The sequence below is a fragment of the Platalea leucorodia genome, assembly GCF_965183815.1.
Source record: "Platalea leucorodia genome assembly, chromosome: 4".
NCBI lineage: Eukaryota > Metazoa > Chordata > Aves > Pelecaniformes > Threskiornithidae > Platalea > Platalea leucorodia.
Genome location: NC_138826.1, coordinates 81,238,158 through 81,255,565, shown reverse-complemented (window position 1 = coordinate 81,255,565; position 17,408 = coordinate 81,238,158). Strand labels below are relative to the sequence as shown.

The 17,408-nt window shown below is 35.3% G+C and overlaps 1 protein-coding gene across 1 annotated transcript in view; it reads left to right on the top strand.

Moving 5' to 3' along the window:
• LRRIQ1 (leucine rich repeats and IQ motif containing 1) overlaps nucleotides 1-10,628 on the top strand; it is a gene marked incomplete at both ends in the record, with an annotated part of 114,004 nt that extends 103,376 nt beyond the window's left edge. Inside the window, one exon of the mRNA XM_082308555.1 lies at nucleotides 10,489-10,628. Within this exon, the coding sequence (XP_082164681.1) occupies nucleotides 10,489-10,628 (140 nt within the window). The remainder of the gene's footprint in view (nucleotides 1-10,488) is intronic.
• Between the last annotated feature and the right edge of the window lie 6,780 nt (nucleotides 10,629-17,408).

The window sequence follows — 17,408 nt, the reverse complement described above, 5'->3', positions numbered from 1 at the left end:
TTTTTATTTTTTTCTTTTCCTTCTTTCTTTTTTTGTTTGTTTTGCTTGTGCAATCTGAATTAGAAGTTTGCCATGTTATAGAAACTGAGTAAGAAACATCTTAGAAACATGGGATCAAATATGAAGGTACTTATTTAGTAGTCCTTTCAGTTTCTCAGCATGTACCTGCTTAGTAGGCTTCCTAGAAGATAAGGGTAAAATTTATGCTTTCTCCTTAGAAATGTGTAGAAATGCTGTAAGTTTATAGAGGATATTTACACTACAAATTACTTATTATCAGCAGCAAAATGTTGAACCCAGTTTACCTTAGAAATCACAACTGCTGCCACAATTTTCAGAATAAATCTGTCTCTTCACATCTGGTTATACAACATGAATGTTAGTGGTCAAGCATTTTGTCCAATAAAACATAGTGACATGATTCCCTACTATTAATATTTTTATGCTTAGAAAATGAAGGCATAAAATGGATGAGAAAGGGTTCTACAGTGCTGAAGTAATTAAAATCTACCAGGCTTTGATACCTAGTAGAAAAGCATGACTATTGTTTTGAACATCCTTTCAACATAGTATTTTCCACACAGATACCTCTGTACATCTTACCAGAATACAAAATATGCCTCAGAAAAAAAAGTTGTTGAATCACCATACATTAATGCATAGCATATATTTACACGGTCAGAGGGAAGTAGTTGGAAACTAATTAAACCTATGTTATAGGCTGAAAGAATGCAAAATACCCTCAGTCTGGAAACCCTGAGACATGTTAGAATAGAATGATACCTAGGCAAAAAGCCGTGCAGAGAGATGCGATAATTTAGCAGTGGCACAACTCTGTAAGAATTTGAAGTTATTTAATGATTTTCAAACCACAGCTCACTCATATCCTGAGAACTTATGGTGCAGGTAGATAAAGCTCATAATCTTAATATTGTGTCACGTCCAAATTTTTCATCTGACGTTGATGCTTTCTTTTCAGTAATCAGTGAGAAAAATCACTGTATTAAAAATTAATAAATCAGTACAATACTCTTCATTATATTTTAAACATTCTTCAATATACTGAACTTTACTTGATGCCCTATATGTGAAAATACACAGCACAATGGAACTTGTTCATGTGCAGACTTAGATACTAAAACCTACTTTTCTGTGTATGGTAAATGTATGGTGCTGATAGGATACATTTTATCGACATGAGAGAAAGTATTTGACTGCAGATTCAAGAGTTCTGGCTTTTTTTTACAGTTCTGTCACTAGCCTGTTATTTGATATTAGCAATGTCATTTTGAATCTACATACATCAATTTTCCTATCTGCAGAAATAATAATCATGATATATACCATCCTTGTATAATGTTTATGTATCTTCTGATGAAAGGATGATAGCATCATTATGTTTAACTGTTAGGAAAGGGAAGGGGCCTCCTCCTCATTTGTGAACTGGATAAACTATTTGGAAGCTGCCATGTCAACAAAAGAGTAATGTTACAGATGGATATACACAGGTACAGCCATGCAAATGACAAACTAGTTACAGTATGGTGACAAAATCAAGGGCTATGTCAAATGGTGGAATGATTAATTCACAAAATAAAGATAATTGGTGACAATGCAGGTCTAACTCTTATTCTTTCAGAGGTTCTTAAATTCACTAACTGTGGGTTTTTTTTTTTTCTTAAATGGGGAAATGTTTTATTGAGTAACAATAGAAGTGCAGTAGTCCTTCAAGAAACATTGTTAAAAATTCAACTAACAGTTTATAATGATGAAACTAGGAAAAATCAGGTATGTACCATAAATTTCTTTCCAGTATAGACATAAATCCTGTGTTTGGAAGTGAAGTAAATCAGCATAGGTGTCACTGTTTATATGTGCAGAGAGCTATTTATCTTAATGTTATCTGCCTAAGAAGGCTTCTCTCAAAAATGAACATAAAATCATGAAGGTAAAAGTGAATTTCTGAGGTAAAATCCTGGCTTAATCAAAGCCAGTAAGCCAGATTTCAGTATGATACATGCATCTAATACACAATGCAAAAATCTTCAAAGTTTTGCTGTTTTTTTTTTTCTATTCACAGATATAATAGCAGACTATTTCCCTGTTCTTGCAGTATGCAATCTTGATAACTTTTTTTTTTTTTTTTAATTTAAAGAAACACACATGTAGGCCTGGCTCATCAGTGTAATTCCATTTATTTCTGTGCCCAAGTGTTTTAAAAATTTGACTAGTGGTGAGTGCAATTAAGGAGAAGAAAATCTGGACCAGGAATGTACTTGTGTATTATTTTGCACAATGAGAATACTCGTGCATGCAAATTTGACTTATTCTGCAGGATCAGAACTTCTTTCTATTTGTTACACACAGTTGAAAGGTACTGCTTTCCTAACCATTTGAAATCATTACGGAGATGCGTATATACTTCTCTATGTATTAGTTAACTATCGAACAGCACATACCTAATCTTTTTGAACAGACTACAGAATGATAATTTAGAGGATGCTGCTTAATTCACTTTGAGGTTACATATTTAAAATGTGACCTAAATGCAGATTTTAAAAGGCACTTAGAACTTCCTTTCATTAAATTTTGCAGGCTAGGGAGAAAAATGATACATTATCTCATGTAATTTCATCATCTGTGTTTTGAATTATGAAAATAATTCAAGAACTATGTATAACAGATACACAGAGGCATTTCCTAAGTTTTAAGTGCTTAATTTTACAGCCTGATAGTCTTTTAGTAGGGTTTGGGGGTTCTGAGGGGTGTGTGTGTGTGTGTTTTGTTTAAAGAGAAACCAGGTAAATAAAAAAAGAAAATCCATTCTGAGACATTGATTTACATGTAACTTAGATACCCACTTGGAACCTTTGGAACCATTAAACCCACCAGAAGGATTTCTGTCATATGATATGAGTAAATAATAACAATTTTAGGTTTCCTTTGCTATGGGATATTTGTCAAATAGATTCAAAAATATTTCTCAAGTCATTGCACAGAAAGACCCTGTAATGAATGTTGGGCTACTACAAAGTTGTTGCATTGGATGGCAAAGATATGTCTATAGATTTTTTTCCCCAAGACAATCTTTCTTTCCTTGTTTTTTTTTTTTTTCCCTTCTAATTTGTCTCTTTTTCATTGCTGATTTTTCCCCACTTGTGTTCCCTAATCCTTTCTTTTACTCTGAACAATTCTTGTTTCTGCTCCTACAACTTCTTATTCCAGCATAAGCTTCCTCTCCCGTCCACTCTTGGGCTTCCTTTCCGCAGTTGCCACTGAGTCTTGTGTTTGTATCAACAGATCCTTGTCTCACTACCTTTTTCCTCTCTCTCTCTATTCTCTTTTGTATCCAGTAATTCCTTGCCAGTATTCCTCAGATTCATCGTCTCCTAGTTTAAATCTCCTCCAAATTTGGCCTGATCTAGTTTACTATTTAGGCAGATCTTGAGTCCCCAGACTCTTAATCTTCTATGTATCCTTTCTTATCATCACCTGTATTTTCACTTCTTTTAATTATGTGAATTCTGAGAGTTAGGGCCCGTCTAGTGCCCCTTAATCCATCTTCTTTATTCTTACTCAGTTTCCCCTTCCCAACTCACAACTTTCTTCTTCCACATGTTTTCTCTCTGCTCTCAGTGTCAATCTATTTGTCAAGTCATTCTAGTCTCTTGTGCCAGCTATGTCAGGGTATTCTTTGCCAGGTTAGCCTTAGTTTCTCTTGCCTTAACTCCAGTCTTACTTCTCTCTCAGGTTTTATTTCCAGCCCTCTGCCTCTTCTCTCAGTCTCCTTCCTATAGGAGCTTTGGTTCTTGTCCTCTCCATAGTTCCTGTAGCTAGGCTCCATCTGCCACAGAGAGCATGAAACAAGCAGGCTCTTAAGTTCCCTGACCTAGCATGATCTTCAACATTATTTTTAGGAATAGTCTTGCTTAGCTCTGTGTAACATCATGGTAAAGTGCATTTCCATGCTGACTGATATTTTAGGGAATATAGCCAAAAAAATCAAGAACGTCTCCTCTGATCATGTAGAAACTTCAATTTGTATATACTTGATCCAAATCTGGACAGATCCTAAAAGCAAGACTTTGTTACTTGGCTGACTTCAAGTCCCCTCTGCAAAGGGCAACATAAATATTTCACATATTTTCTTAGAAGTGACCGACCTTTCCAAAAACTTTGGCCAAAGGCAGATACTCACTATGTAAAATTTCATCCTAAATGGTCAAAATTGGGGAAATAGATAAGGAACTAAAAAACAAAAGAAATATTAGGCTTTAATAACCAATGGTGCTAAAAGTCCTGTTTGTAGTTACAAAAATGTTATATTTCACATGAACATTTTTGGAGCATTATGTTTATTATGTTATTTATTTTAAGTGTGTAGAATGGCAATTAATAAATGTTTATAACTTATTCTTGTAAATGTTTATCTATGTGGGTTCCTTCATGTGACTGAGTCACATTTTAGAGTTCAGATTATTCAAGTATGTAATTGTCAGCATGATCTGGTTAGAACAGCATCAGTATTTGATAAGGAAAGATATTTAAGTTCATTTTTTCTATAAAAGTTTTAAGATTAGTCTCTAGCTCTACCAACTTGAAGTCAAGGAGATTTACAAACAAAATTAATTATTTGCTTTAAAAAAAAAAAAATAATGTGCATGTTTTATCTTCAAATCTCCATATGGAAAAGAGTTATATTTTTGCATATTATGTGCGATTTTGTATAAGATGTTCCTGAGGCTTCTCAATGCTATTCAAATATAAGTGTGAAATAGAAAAATATGATGTAAAATTGCAATACAATAAATACATTTTTGTTTTGATGTAAACAATGCAACTAAATTTTTTTTTTTAATCTGACTTCAGTATTGCCATAAGTAACAATATTAAAAAGTAACTTTTCTGAGATTGTAGCATTTACCTTTTTCACAGTCCTGCTGAACCTAGCTGCTTTCTAGAGCTTAAATTGATGTAAACGCTTTGCTGCTAAGGATTCGTTCTGGTCACTTTCATTAAAACGTTGCAGTTTTTTTCTCCATGCCTTCTTATTCTGTATTGGCTTTTAAGTAATACAATATGGTAAGGACTTTGAAATAAATTATATCTCCAGACACACAATGTTAGGCGGATCGATAAGTGCCCTATGACGTCTACTATACATCATAAAATTTCTATCATAACCTGTTTAACAAAGCTTTTCTTCTTGGACACCAAGAATTTCATTCAAAGCATTTTACATATTGCATTACTTATCAAAACAGAGGATATGTAAACCTTGACATTTGTTAAAAGACCCAGGCTTTAACCAAAAAAGACCAGAACAAATCAATAGCAGAAAACAGATTAAACAACAGAAAAGTGACTGCTTAGAAATAGAAGCATGTTAACTTAACCCAAGACAAGCTTTCAGCACATACTCAAAAGAAATGGTTATTTGATATATACAGGCACCTGGAAATCTCTCAGACTATATTGGAGCTTCATATAGTCAAATATTACAATTAAATGAAAATACAGTAAATAACTGTTACAGCCTGTCTTCCAAAGCCTAGTTTGGGATAGGAGAAATTAAATTGCTTTTCTTGGCTAGGATTTTGTTCCCATATGAACAGGTATTAGAATAACTGTATATCATATTAAATTATACTTAATACACTTGCCAGGTTCTATTTAATTCTAGTACCAGTAATGGTAAAAATTATTGTTGTTGTTGTTGTTGTTGTTGTTGTTGTCAAAAATATCGATATAGAGTAAAACCAATGTAATAGTTCTAATTTATATTTAGTAAAGATACTTACATATGGGCTTGAAACAATGTGAATCTTTCTGTTGTTGCCTTTGGGTAAGGCCCACTACATATACACCCATGGAACATAACATGTAAAGAAAATATTATGATCGTGCTTACAATTATTCATAAATCACAAATGCACATGTGCATACCGATGTGTGTATGTATGCATACTAATGAAAGATATGCCTTAGAGATCTCTTTATATTTATAGCAAAATATGACTTTAAATGTTACCTTTTATTTTACCAATCAAAAAGTTCTGATAACAGTCATTTTATTCACTCATATACACTAATATATGAACCATTCATTTGCAAGACACATCGCAGTTTAGAGGAAAATGGAAGTATTGCAAATCCAAGCTTGATGTAAAAACTGTTCACATCATTAGTAATGGTGTAAGAGAAAGCTATAAGCTCTCTCAAAAAAAACTATTGAGGTGCAAAGTAAGACTTTCAAATAAAGTACGCCCTGAAGAACAGTTAAAGGATCTCATGGAGATTTTTAATCTTTTCATAATACCTGAATATCTGACTTTGCGGCACTTCAGGTGTATGCTTGGTAGAACATTTTAAAAAATGCAAAATATTTTCATTTGCTATCAATCATTGTTTTTTGGTGAATCTTTGCTTTATTTTTCTGTACATTTAACTAAGTATCCTCCCCACTTTTTTTTTTCCTGCCCTTTTCTTAAAATAAAAACTCTCAAAAAGCAGTAAAATTGCACAACTTCTCCTGAACAGGTATATATGTAATTATGTCCAAGTAGAAGAAGTAAAGCACAATAAATATAAGTGAAGATAACAAAGATAAATAAAACAAATATAATAAGGATTCAGTTACCTATTTTAATATGTTTGTTTGTTTGTTTGTTTGTTTGTTTGTTTAGAAAAACAAGGCTGTATTTTTAAGGAACATTTCTAGGTTCAGTCTCGTAACTCAAAGTGACATTGTCATCCCTTACCAGACTCTCGTCTTCCCTCATCCCCTCGATCTAGATAAAATTCTAACCATTTGCTAATGGAGCTGTTTTTACTGAATATTTCTGAATGAAAAAATTGCCTGTTTGAGTAATGTAGAATCAGAAAACCTGTTGTAAACACAGGTATTGACAACAAAATAACTGAATTTTAGTTTTAATTTATATGCAATATTTTTACTTCTTGCAAGACTCTGTCTAGATGCTTACTTTATACTTAAGTACAAAGCTGCTCTTAATATGGCACAAGAGTGTTCTTACCTAGATTTTCAGTGAAAGAGCAAAAGACATGAATTAAAAATAAGTGTAGTAATTTGTGGGCACATGTATGATAAATCAGGTAAGTCCTATATTTGCAATGCATTCCATTCCTATATTTTCATTTTTCTTTGTTCTTGCATTAAACTCTGGGAGAAAAAACTGCAATAAAAACCTTTCTCATATTTGGCTAATACCTTCATTGTAAATAAGGTGTTTCTTTGCTTTATGTCAATCAAGATTAATATTTAAGCCACTAGCAGTCTGTAAGTATAATGTCTGAGAATTAGGTGTAATATGAATAGGAGTAAGCAAACCACTATGCTTATGCTGGTCTGACTTATACCTGTGTTTGAGAAGTCTTCTTCAGGGAATAGGCTGTTGGATCTCCATGCCAGTTCTGTCTTTCATCACTCCAGTTAGACTGATAACTGGAACACCAGTGCTGATAATAGTATCCATCTCTTAGTACTAGTTAGCAGATATCAAAAGTGCTTTACCAGAAGCAACCGTAATTATGGCCATTTCAAAGATGGGAAGATGGGACGTACAAAGTGAGTGTTTTGCAGTGATTTACAACAAACCTGTCTTGTAGATATTTCATTCTAAATTAGTTGACCTTTCCCTACAATGGTTTTATTTTATTTGGCTGAAAGTGCTGAGAACTGTGTGAAGGATGGAAAGAAAGAATATAGAGTAGTTCACGCTTTGATTCGGTTTGTCTAGGTCACTACTGTATAGTAAAGTTTAAAGCAGACCCTAGGAAATCTAACCAGCACTTCAGGTTAGATAAAGAAAAGGAGAGCTGTGACTGTCAGACTTTGGGATAGGCTCTGATTTGTTAAACCTGCATTCAAGGGAGCAGAGAGTCTACACCATCAGAGTATCTGGGATTTTGAAAAATTACCTTCAGGCTGAGGAAGTTATCTTGCTGTGTTACTGAGGGTCTACAAATCCTGAGCTATGATTCTCACAGACATCTGAAACATTGTTTTGTCAGACAGTTTATATGCACTCAAGATTAATAAGTTACTACATTTTACTCACAAAATATTTGACTATACTACCCTCTAAACAATGCAAAAATCAGTTACAATTAAAATGTTTTTTAAAAAAGTTATGTACTTTGAAGTTTAGACAAGCACAATTCATGCTATGACAGATATGGCTGTTATTCTGCCAAAATAAAAAGATATATTAGTCATTTATGAAGACTTTTCACAAGTTTCTTGTAGCAACATTACAGCAAGTCTTTGGGGATTTTTTTATGAAATAATAATATACATTTCATACTAATGGAAGGACAATATATCCCTTCCAATTAATTGCATATAGTTATAAGTGGAAAGCCAGAAAACCTACATTTACAGATTTCTGAAATCAATCATGAAAATAATATTTAGCAGTACAGACTTTGAGATTTTTAGCGCAGAAATAGTCCAGATTAGGCAATCAGGATGTGGTTGACTTCCTGTTTTGCTACATTGACTCCATCACTTTTAAAGTAATTTTCAAATTTATTAATGACATTTTTGTTCCGGCATTTGCATTTTTTCTGTTTTAAAAATAATGTAATAAAAAAATATTTGTTTTGCCAAAATATAGAAATAAATAACTGGTATGTCTAGTTTACTTTTATCATTGATAGAACCTTGAAGATGACTGCATAGGAAAGTCAGTCTCAAGCATAATTTAGCCCCAGACTTCTTTTCCAGTCTAAATAGCTATATAGCTATCCCCCCTTTTTTTTTAACAGAGAACATATTCCAATCTTAATTCTTTTTGTTGTTTAACAATGTTTGCAACTTCAGAAAACATCTCTTTAAATTAAAGAAGGGACGCTTTTTTATTATTATTATTATTACTGTGTTAGATTTATTTTGAAGTTTCACTAAATTAACCACTTAATTTACTAATTTGAGGGTTTCAGCCTTCAGTGAATACATTATGGTTCCCAGTCAAAAGAATTAATGGAAAGTTTACTGCTTGATTAAATAACTTTATTCTTTGCTCTTTAACAAAAGCCTTTCTGCACCAGAGATATCTGCTACCATTGAGGTGTTAAATAAAAAGATCCAAAGGCAAGGAAAATGGGAATCCTGTAAAAGCAAGACATTAGTATTTTAAACCTTTATCAGGTAGGCCTAGAGTAAGTTATACATTTTAAGAAAAAAAAAAAACAATTTACTACATCTGTAGAGCCATAAGAAAACAGAGATCATGTTAAAAATACTTCAAAGCTCTTGATTGCAAAAAGAGAGAACTATTTAGTAAGATACATTTGCAATAATTTAAAACTTCATAAAAAAGGAAACTGTAGGCTGGGAAAATCTTCTGGCATTTAGATCTAGCAGACTACAGAAAAGCATCTGTGAGAAAACGAAAAAGTTCTTACTGTTTTAAATTTATAGCTACGTTGTATATATTAGTAGAGAGAATTATATTCAGTCATATGATTTAAGCCATTTTTTAAATTTTTTGGGACTATTTATTGTGAGAAATTTAATTTTGCTATTAAGTACTAAAAAGTTAAAATATCAATACTAAAAATGCTTACTAAAATTATGTAGTTAGTGAACTTTTCCTTTGATAGGTGGCAAAAAAATGTTTGTAAAATTTTTATTTGATAAGCTAAAATAGCATGCTAATTTTAAATATATATATATATATAACTGCTGTACTACAAACATCATATCATTCTCTTGAAAAGTTTGAGTTGTCTTCCACAGATGCTTTCTTCCTTACAGATGTCTAAGAAAGATATTTCCATCTGTAAAGTGTTGGTTTGTGTAAAATAAATATCATGCCTTTGGTCAGGTCTACTGGTTATTTTAGTTAAATAATTGTCTTAAATATCTTGTGGAAACTATTGTCTAAATTACTCAAGCATCCGTATGCATCACAATGAAAGTGATTATTTCACGTATTTCTAGGTGTGCTTAAACTTGCTGTGGCACCATTCAGCATCAAAGTTTAGGTATTCCTGGGCTTTGAAAAAGAGAAATCTCTCTTTTATTTGGTCTAATATAGTAAAACAATAACTTTTTAATTAGATATATCTTCTGAACTAGTTGTCCATACACTTGAAGGATGAATGACATTACTAGTTTCCCTGTCAAAAGCATTGCTTATCTCTATATGTGTTTAAAATGTGTTCAAAATGAATAGATAGTGCACTTTTTAAAATATGATAATTTTGTGCTGTAATTTTACTGTTTATTTTGATAAGGAGTTTGTTTTTACTACTTACTTTTACTACTTTTACTACTGTACTACCTTTTGAAAATACTTGTATTACTTTTAAAACAGCGAGCAGTACGTAATTATAAAAGTTGTGTGCTATCAAATTAGACATACTAATGTATATTAGTATCCTAAAAAGAATAACATGCAGTGAAATTTAGGGAGTTTTAGTTGGTTGGTTTTTAATTTTGCGTGTCTCTTTATTGTTTAGAAAAGAATATATCTACTCCAGAAAAATCATGTTTGGGTCCATCTCATAAGGAACGGATATCATTTCGAGACCATCCAGTGCAGCTCAGCGGAGGATGGGGAGCAGGCAAAAAAAGGCAAAAGCTTAAAAATATTAGCTAAATATTGGAGATAATTTAACTAGTTGATTTAATCAAATGTGGAGAGCATATGGAGAGCTGTTTCTTTTTAAGCCTGTGAATATCAGTTTTTGGATTCTTGTTTATTACCAATATAAACAGTTTCAGTTAACTACATTTGGCTTATTTTATTATACATTGTTACAGTGGTTTGGGTTGGTTATTTTTTTGGTCAAAGTATTTTATACCTGTCAGTAAGTTATCGTAGTTTGCATTTTCAATTGCTTGTATGTTCGTGTGGTGTAGAATGCAGAACTGATTAACCCTACAAGGTTTGTTGTACGGTGAATAAGTTTAGGCTTGCTTATAAGAACTGGTTGAGATGTGCAAATGTAATAATGGTTCACACTCATGTGATGTATGTCACATATCAAAACACCGAATTCTCATTTTCTCACAAATAAAATACATGCTTGCAAACTGTGTTGTGAGCTATAACAACCAGCAATGCCATTTGTAGAGAAATCTGCTTAGAATATTTTACTGAAGCAGCAAAAATTCGCAGCAACCTACAAATGGTGGGGATGCACTTATCTCTTTTTAGTAATATGAGAAGTCCTCTAGAGCTTTCATCCTGAATTATGGTCATAGTATGATAAAGCAAGCTGTTATAGTTTTATACTTTCAAGGACTTCTAACATTTTCCTAGATAGTTAAAGAAAAAAATAAATTTATGAAGTTCTCATTTTGTTCTGGGGTAATGTAACATTACATCTACATGACACTGTTAACCCAACTTTATTTGTTCATGTAGCCAGACTCCTTCCAACCCATGTGTAAAAGTTTTGTGGTGCAAAGAGATCTAGAGAAAAAGAAGAAATACTATCTCAACTATTCATGGGTATCTAAGTCATTACTTCTAGTGAATTCTTTGACCATCAACATACAGGACAGAAAATGTTCCTTTATTTCAAAGCCTAACATTATTTTAATGTTTTCCACTTCGAGGGTAGAAGTTGCTAATTGGATCTAGAGAAGTCTGTCTTTGGTATTTCCTCGTCTGTTTTTGTCCAATATTGTGAAGCCTCAACCCCCTACGGACTGAGAGAGAGGTGGGGAGGGTAATGGGGCTTGAAACTTCAAGAACATAAATTCTTATGTTGTGGCTGTTTTTAAAATGTACTTAAATTACATATGACATTATTTTGTGAGGTGCTTTTTATGCTAACATACACAAATGACTATGGATTGAAAGCAGTTATCTCAATTTTTGTGACTACTCGCATTCATTTTCAGATTAAAAGATGGTTGATCTCATGGAAAACCTCCAGTAAATAAAGTTGCTCATTCAAATCAGTGTGCTGGTTTTTATTATCATTTTGCTTTTGAAAAGTCAGTGCAGCCTACTTCAGAAAAGATTTCTTTACCTTTCTGAGGAAAGACGATCAGTGAAGGTTGCTTGGCATGACAATAGAAATCCTGTGGTTGTCAGCAGGCTCTAAAATATCACTAGATGCTTATGTTATCTAGTTAGTTTCCCAACGTATGTAGTACATGTTAAACTGAATTTCCCGATCTGCTATATAATGACTTTTAAATATCACCCTCAAAGACTAGAGCTTTCAAAATGTCTGCCACTGTACATGGCAGTGTGGTCAGTAAATAGATACACCACTGTTTCGGATGGTAACTGGAGATCAAAATGCAAAATCAAGCAGTTCACGGTTTAAGGCATCTTGCAGGTTATTCCCTCTATTTGACTAGAATGCCCATAATATATTGCACATTACACCAGCTGTAAATAAGAGACATTTGTATTTCAGATTTCATAAATCTTTCTAGATCTATATCATCTATATCTATATCTACCTCAATATCTAAAAAAGATCTGCTGTATAAAAGTCGTCATACATGATCTCTTTTGTTTTCCACGTGTTTCTGAATAAGAAATACCTCCAACCTTAAATAAAATGTTTTCACAAGATTTTTAAAGGCATTTTATTTTGCAAAGAGAAAATAATAGCTTTTTAACATACAATTAACTAAATTACAAATTGGAGAGACAATATTTGCTGACATGCCTTTTCAGGTTCATAATATGCTTAGTCTGCTATTCCATAAGTTGATATTGTCATGCATAGGTTAAGTAGCATACCCAACAGAAATTAAGTTATAAAGTATGCCAAAATATGTTGCTGTTTTCGTTATATAACATTGCAAAGTGTAATAGAATGATGTCTTATTATTGTACCCAACACATTTTTTATGAATTGCAGTGTTGAAAGCACAGTGTGTTTGGTCAAATATAGATAAAACTGCAAGGTGCGATTTCTGTTCAAGCTAGCAGAAAGACCTTTAAGGCTTTCAGGAATAAGGTCAAGCAACCCTGAATCTGGGCCAACGCCTGCTGTTCATAGTCACACCTTACAGTATGCAAGGTCAGAAGTAATACAAATGCTGCACATGGTGACATATGTATGACGTGAACTTTTCAAGTCCTATTCTGCACAGAAGAAAGCTGTTTCATACTTTCTTTGTGTCTTGCTTGGGTTTTCTTGTCCTTCTTTCTTTTTTTTTTTGTTTTCTTTTCCTTTTTTTTTTTTATTTTCCTTCTTTTCTTTCTCTCCTCCACCCCTACCACCCGATACAGCAACTCTCATTTCGGACAAGAACATATTGTTAAAAGTAAGTTTCTCTGGCAATCTGTTCTGATGTCAGAGCGGCTGTGAGTCACAGTGACCCTGGGCCACAAATCCCCAAAACTGCATGTTTCTAGATGCGCTACTGCCTTTGTGGTGCTCCAGACCTCTTCGCGGCTCACTAGCATCATCTTCTCGGCACTTTTTTCTGTTCCCTGTAGATCCTTTAACATGAACGAGGAGGGACTTCATGTGAATAAGCTCTTTAAAAAATATTGCTTGGATGTATGAAGCTCAAGTCTCGGAAATGTAGAAAAGCATTCATTCAAAATTAAGAATGAAACAACTGAGGTGCATTTATGCACTAATCCTTTGATGGGTGTCATTTGCCAAATCGAATTTAAAAGCTTTCTGTGAGCTCTCCTGAACCGATGCCTGAAGTGTCTTTTCCTGTGCAACTTACCTGAACATCTGCACAGCAGTTCTTTAAACCCTCTGTCGTTTGAACGATGCATTAGGAGCATCATTACCTTTTGCAACAGAAAAAATGCTCCCCAAAATGGATATTCTGAATGAGAATGAGGTGTTAATGGTACTCAGATAATCCACACCTGAATGCAAAACATTGTGAGAAAATGTTTCTCACTGAATAACGGGCAGATTTTCCTTCTTACATGTCTAGACACTCCTAAGCAGTAACCATGCTAGCTCAAAAGATTGTTGCTCAAATAGTTTTGTTGTTTCAAGAGATCTTTAAATAGCAGGGCACCAATGTATCTATAGCATAGACATTGCTTTGATGCAAGGCGAGTTGGTGTCACATTTTGACTTAGTAAATCATTATAATTAATTGTTAATAATCCTATTATTCAAACCTGCATTCTTTAAGGGAGTGTCCGCTGTACATAATGCTTACATTTTTCAAAAACATGCCACAAGTGGCATCTAAATCTGGCCTCAGACACGTGGGTGCAAAACTGCCACTTGGTCTCCCACTACAACTGTTGCACACACTATGAGGAATATACTGGATTAATATCCTTTTGATTTTAGTGTCATATGATCATGATAATGGCCATGTATATTTATGGAGGTGCAGTCTTTCCTTGATACACACTGAAGTTACTCCTATGAGCATTAATGGAAGCCAGCCTAATATTCTGGGACACTGCAATATCTTAATATGCTTTTCTGTAATGAGAAAAACACGTGTGAAAAGTAGCTATTACCACATGGCCCCAAAAAGGCAGGAAAGGAACTCAACCATATTATAAAAGATTGAATAGCCTGATATCACATCTGAAATGCAAGCTGTTTGCGCTTATCTGTACTAGCTGAAAAAAAAAAAAAAAAAAAAAAAAAAACACACCAACTTACACCAGCAAACTTTGTTGCTTTGTTTATTTCTTTTTACAGTCATAAGTGAAAAACAAACTAACTAATTTTGTTTTTTATAGGAGGTGTGAAAAGCATAAGAGTTTTGGCTAAGTAGTCTGTGGAAAGCAGACAAATCACAGTCACTGCTGGTTTCATCATTCCTTAAGGTCTTAGAGAATGGAATCTTGGCCCACAGTGAGCTACTGCAGCACTTGTAAGAGCTTGTGTGAGATATACATAAATGAAAGTAGGATGCCAGCCAGTCATGGATGTAGCTATGGTTAAGTAGGAATGGGACACCTCTTTCCTCTCACATAGAGGCAGAAAAATGTGCCTGGGGTAGGGAAAAAGACATAGGTATGGCCTGCAATTAACGATATAGATCAGTCTAAAGCAGCTGTTGGGTCTTGTGGAGAACTGCTTCCCTGGTTTTCAAGGTAGATGGTGGATAGGAAAGTGGTGACCACATCTCCGTGGATCCATCCTCAAGGCACTTTCTGGGTGCCAAGCTGTGCTGAGGGTTTGTTAGCACGAAAATCCCTACTGGAGAGATGTTCATGAAGTTCCACAATGGCCAATGGACAGGGACTGGGTTTTCAAAGAGATTTTCAGTAGAAATATTGTGTAACTGCCCCAGACTGGCCAGGCTTACAAAGACTGGAAGTTGAAATGAATGACATTATGAACGACACTCTTACTTGCAGAGCAGTTGAACAAATGGATTGTTCTTCACGAGCACAGATGGACTTCCTCCATTATTTTTTGTGACATAGATGCTGACACAACAGGTTATCACATACCTAGCTGTCGAGGACTGGCGTTTGTTCCTCTCCTGGTCTTCACTTGAATGATAGATAGACTTGTTCAGAGTTAGCAACCTTTTTTTAGTTTCTTAGTTGATTAATTGCTGTTTATATAGCTAATTATTTTTTTGCATCAAACACTAAAGAAGCCCAAATACCCAAGTAGATGCAAAATTACTTCTGACAGAAATGCAATTGATATCTCTTTAACAATAAGCAGATAAGAGCATTTTATATTGGTAACAACCAACGCCGATCTCACAAAGTTAAGACGCAATAAAAAAATGTTTGTAATAGCTGAGAGTCGGGTTTTCTTTATTCCTAGAGCATTCATTTGTTAAATTGCTCTTAGACAAAGAAACCAGAGGTTAGCATTTTTTTTTTTCGGGAGGCATTACTTCAAGCCTGAACACAAATAAGCGCCAGCTGAGCCACAGCCAGCGTGCCCGATCAATATTCTCAGGTACAAGACAGTTTTTTAGGAGAGACCGCTATAGCTATTTAGTTAAAATTCTAATAAAGGATAAATGCCCCTGTTTCAAGTCAGCTTAATTTTCTGTGATTACGAGCCACGCTGTGAAAAGCAAAACGTAAAAAAATAAAATAATCTTTATTTTCCTGCTAAATTTCGGTCATTAGATGAGAGCTGTCCCTTCAAAATTGCATGTTTTCTGCCACCATCACCATGTGTAGGAGGTTCGAGAGGTTATTCATCGCAAGAACACAAGTCAGCCATCAGTTGGACTCTAATTTGCCTGATACGTTGCCATTCGCGCGATTTAATACAGTTCTCCAACAATTTTCCTTTAAACCACAATTTCCTTAATGTGAGAAAAGAAGGCGTGCCGCGGGAGAGAGAGGGAAAAAAAAAAAAAAAAAAAAAAGCACTGCTAGGCGAGCGGCAGGAGAGAAGAAGGGAACGCAGTCTCAACAAGTGACAATTTCTGCTGGCTTTTTCTCTTCACTTTATTCTCAATTGGCGGCTTCTGTGAGCGCTGCGGCGGGGCGCGGGAGGGCGCCTCGTCCCGCCGCAGCCGGTGTCAGCCCCCGGGCGCGGCAGCGCGCTGCCCCCGCTCCGGCGGGGCAGGGCGGGGAGCTGCGTTTCCGAGATCCCTACGGACATTCGTTTCCCATCTTACGAGCGGGGGCTTCCTCGCCGGCTCAGCCCCGTTGATCTCTGGGCGACTTTTGCCCGAATAAAAGTCCCTAGGCAAAGAGTTGCGTTTCATGCAGCCCCTTTCTCTCGGTGCCGGTTTCATTCGCTTTTAACTGCAGGTAACGGCTCGGGAGGTTGTTGCGTTCCTGTCATGTGCAGCTTGGCCGTGTGCCGGGTGAAGCGCAGAGCCTGGAGCAGGGCGGTGCGGGGAGGGCTCGTCCCTGGTCTGGAGGGACGCGGTGTCCTGTGGTCCCGGGGGCGACCCGCTTTCTCTTCGCGGGTACCTCTCGCCCTGCGAGCAGGAGGCGAGGTAAGGCTTCACGCTTACCTGATTGCTTGGTAACATTCCCCCTTGCCCCAGCACAAATGCAGACACAAAATATGTGTCTTTCTTGCTGGGTCATGTCCCTTCCCCACCGCCCATCGCTGCCTGATGCCCTGTAGGAACAGCCACCACACAAACGGGCCGGGGAAAAAGCTCGCTCGCGGTGACATAGGCCAGGTACGGGTTTTGTCAGGAAAAGTGAAATATTCCAAAGCGATTTGTAATACAGTGGATTAATTTTGATTGCCCGGGGTAGAAACAAAAAGAAGACTGTCTCTAACCATAAGCTGGGGGCTGACTTTATTTGCCAATATCAATATTTGTGTGGAAAGCTTAAAATATGTTGTTTTTCCAAGAGCTGAAGTTTTAAAAGGGGAGGAGGAGGAGGAGGCCCGTGGATGAAATATTAGCAGCATATTGGTTAACCACTAAGTCCTTTTTTGTATTCATCTAGCCGTTTCTGGTGAGAAGGGCAGAGAGTCTGAAGACTCGGGGATAGATGCTCCTTAATGCACCTAGCGTT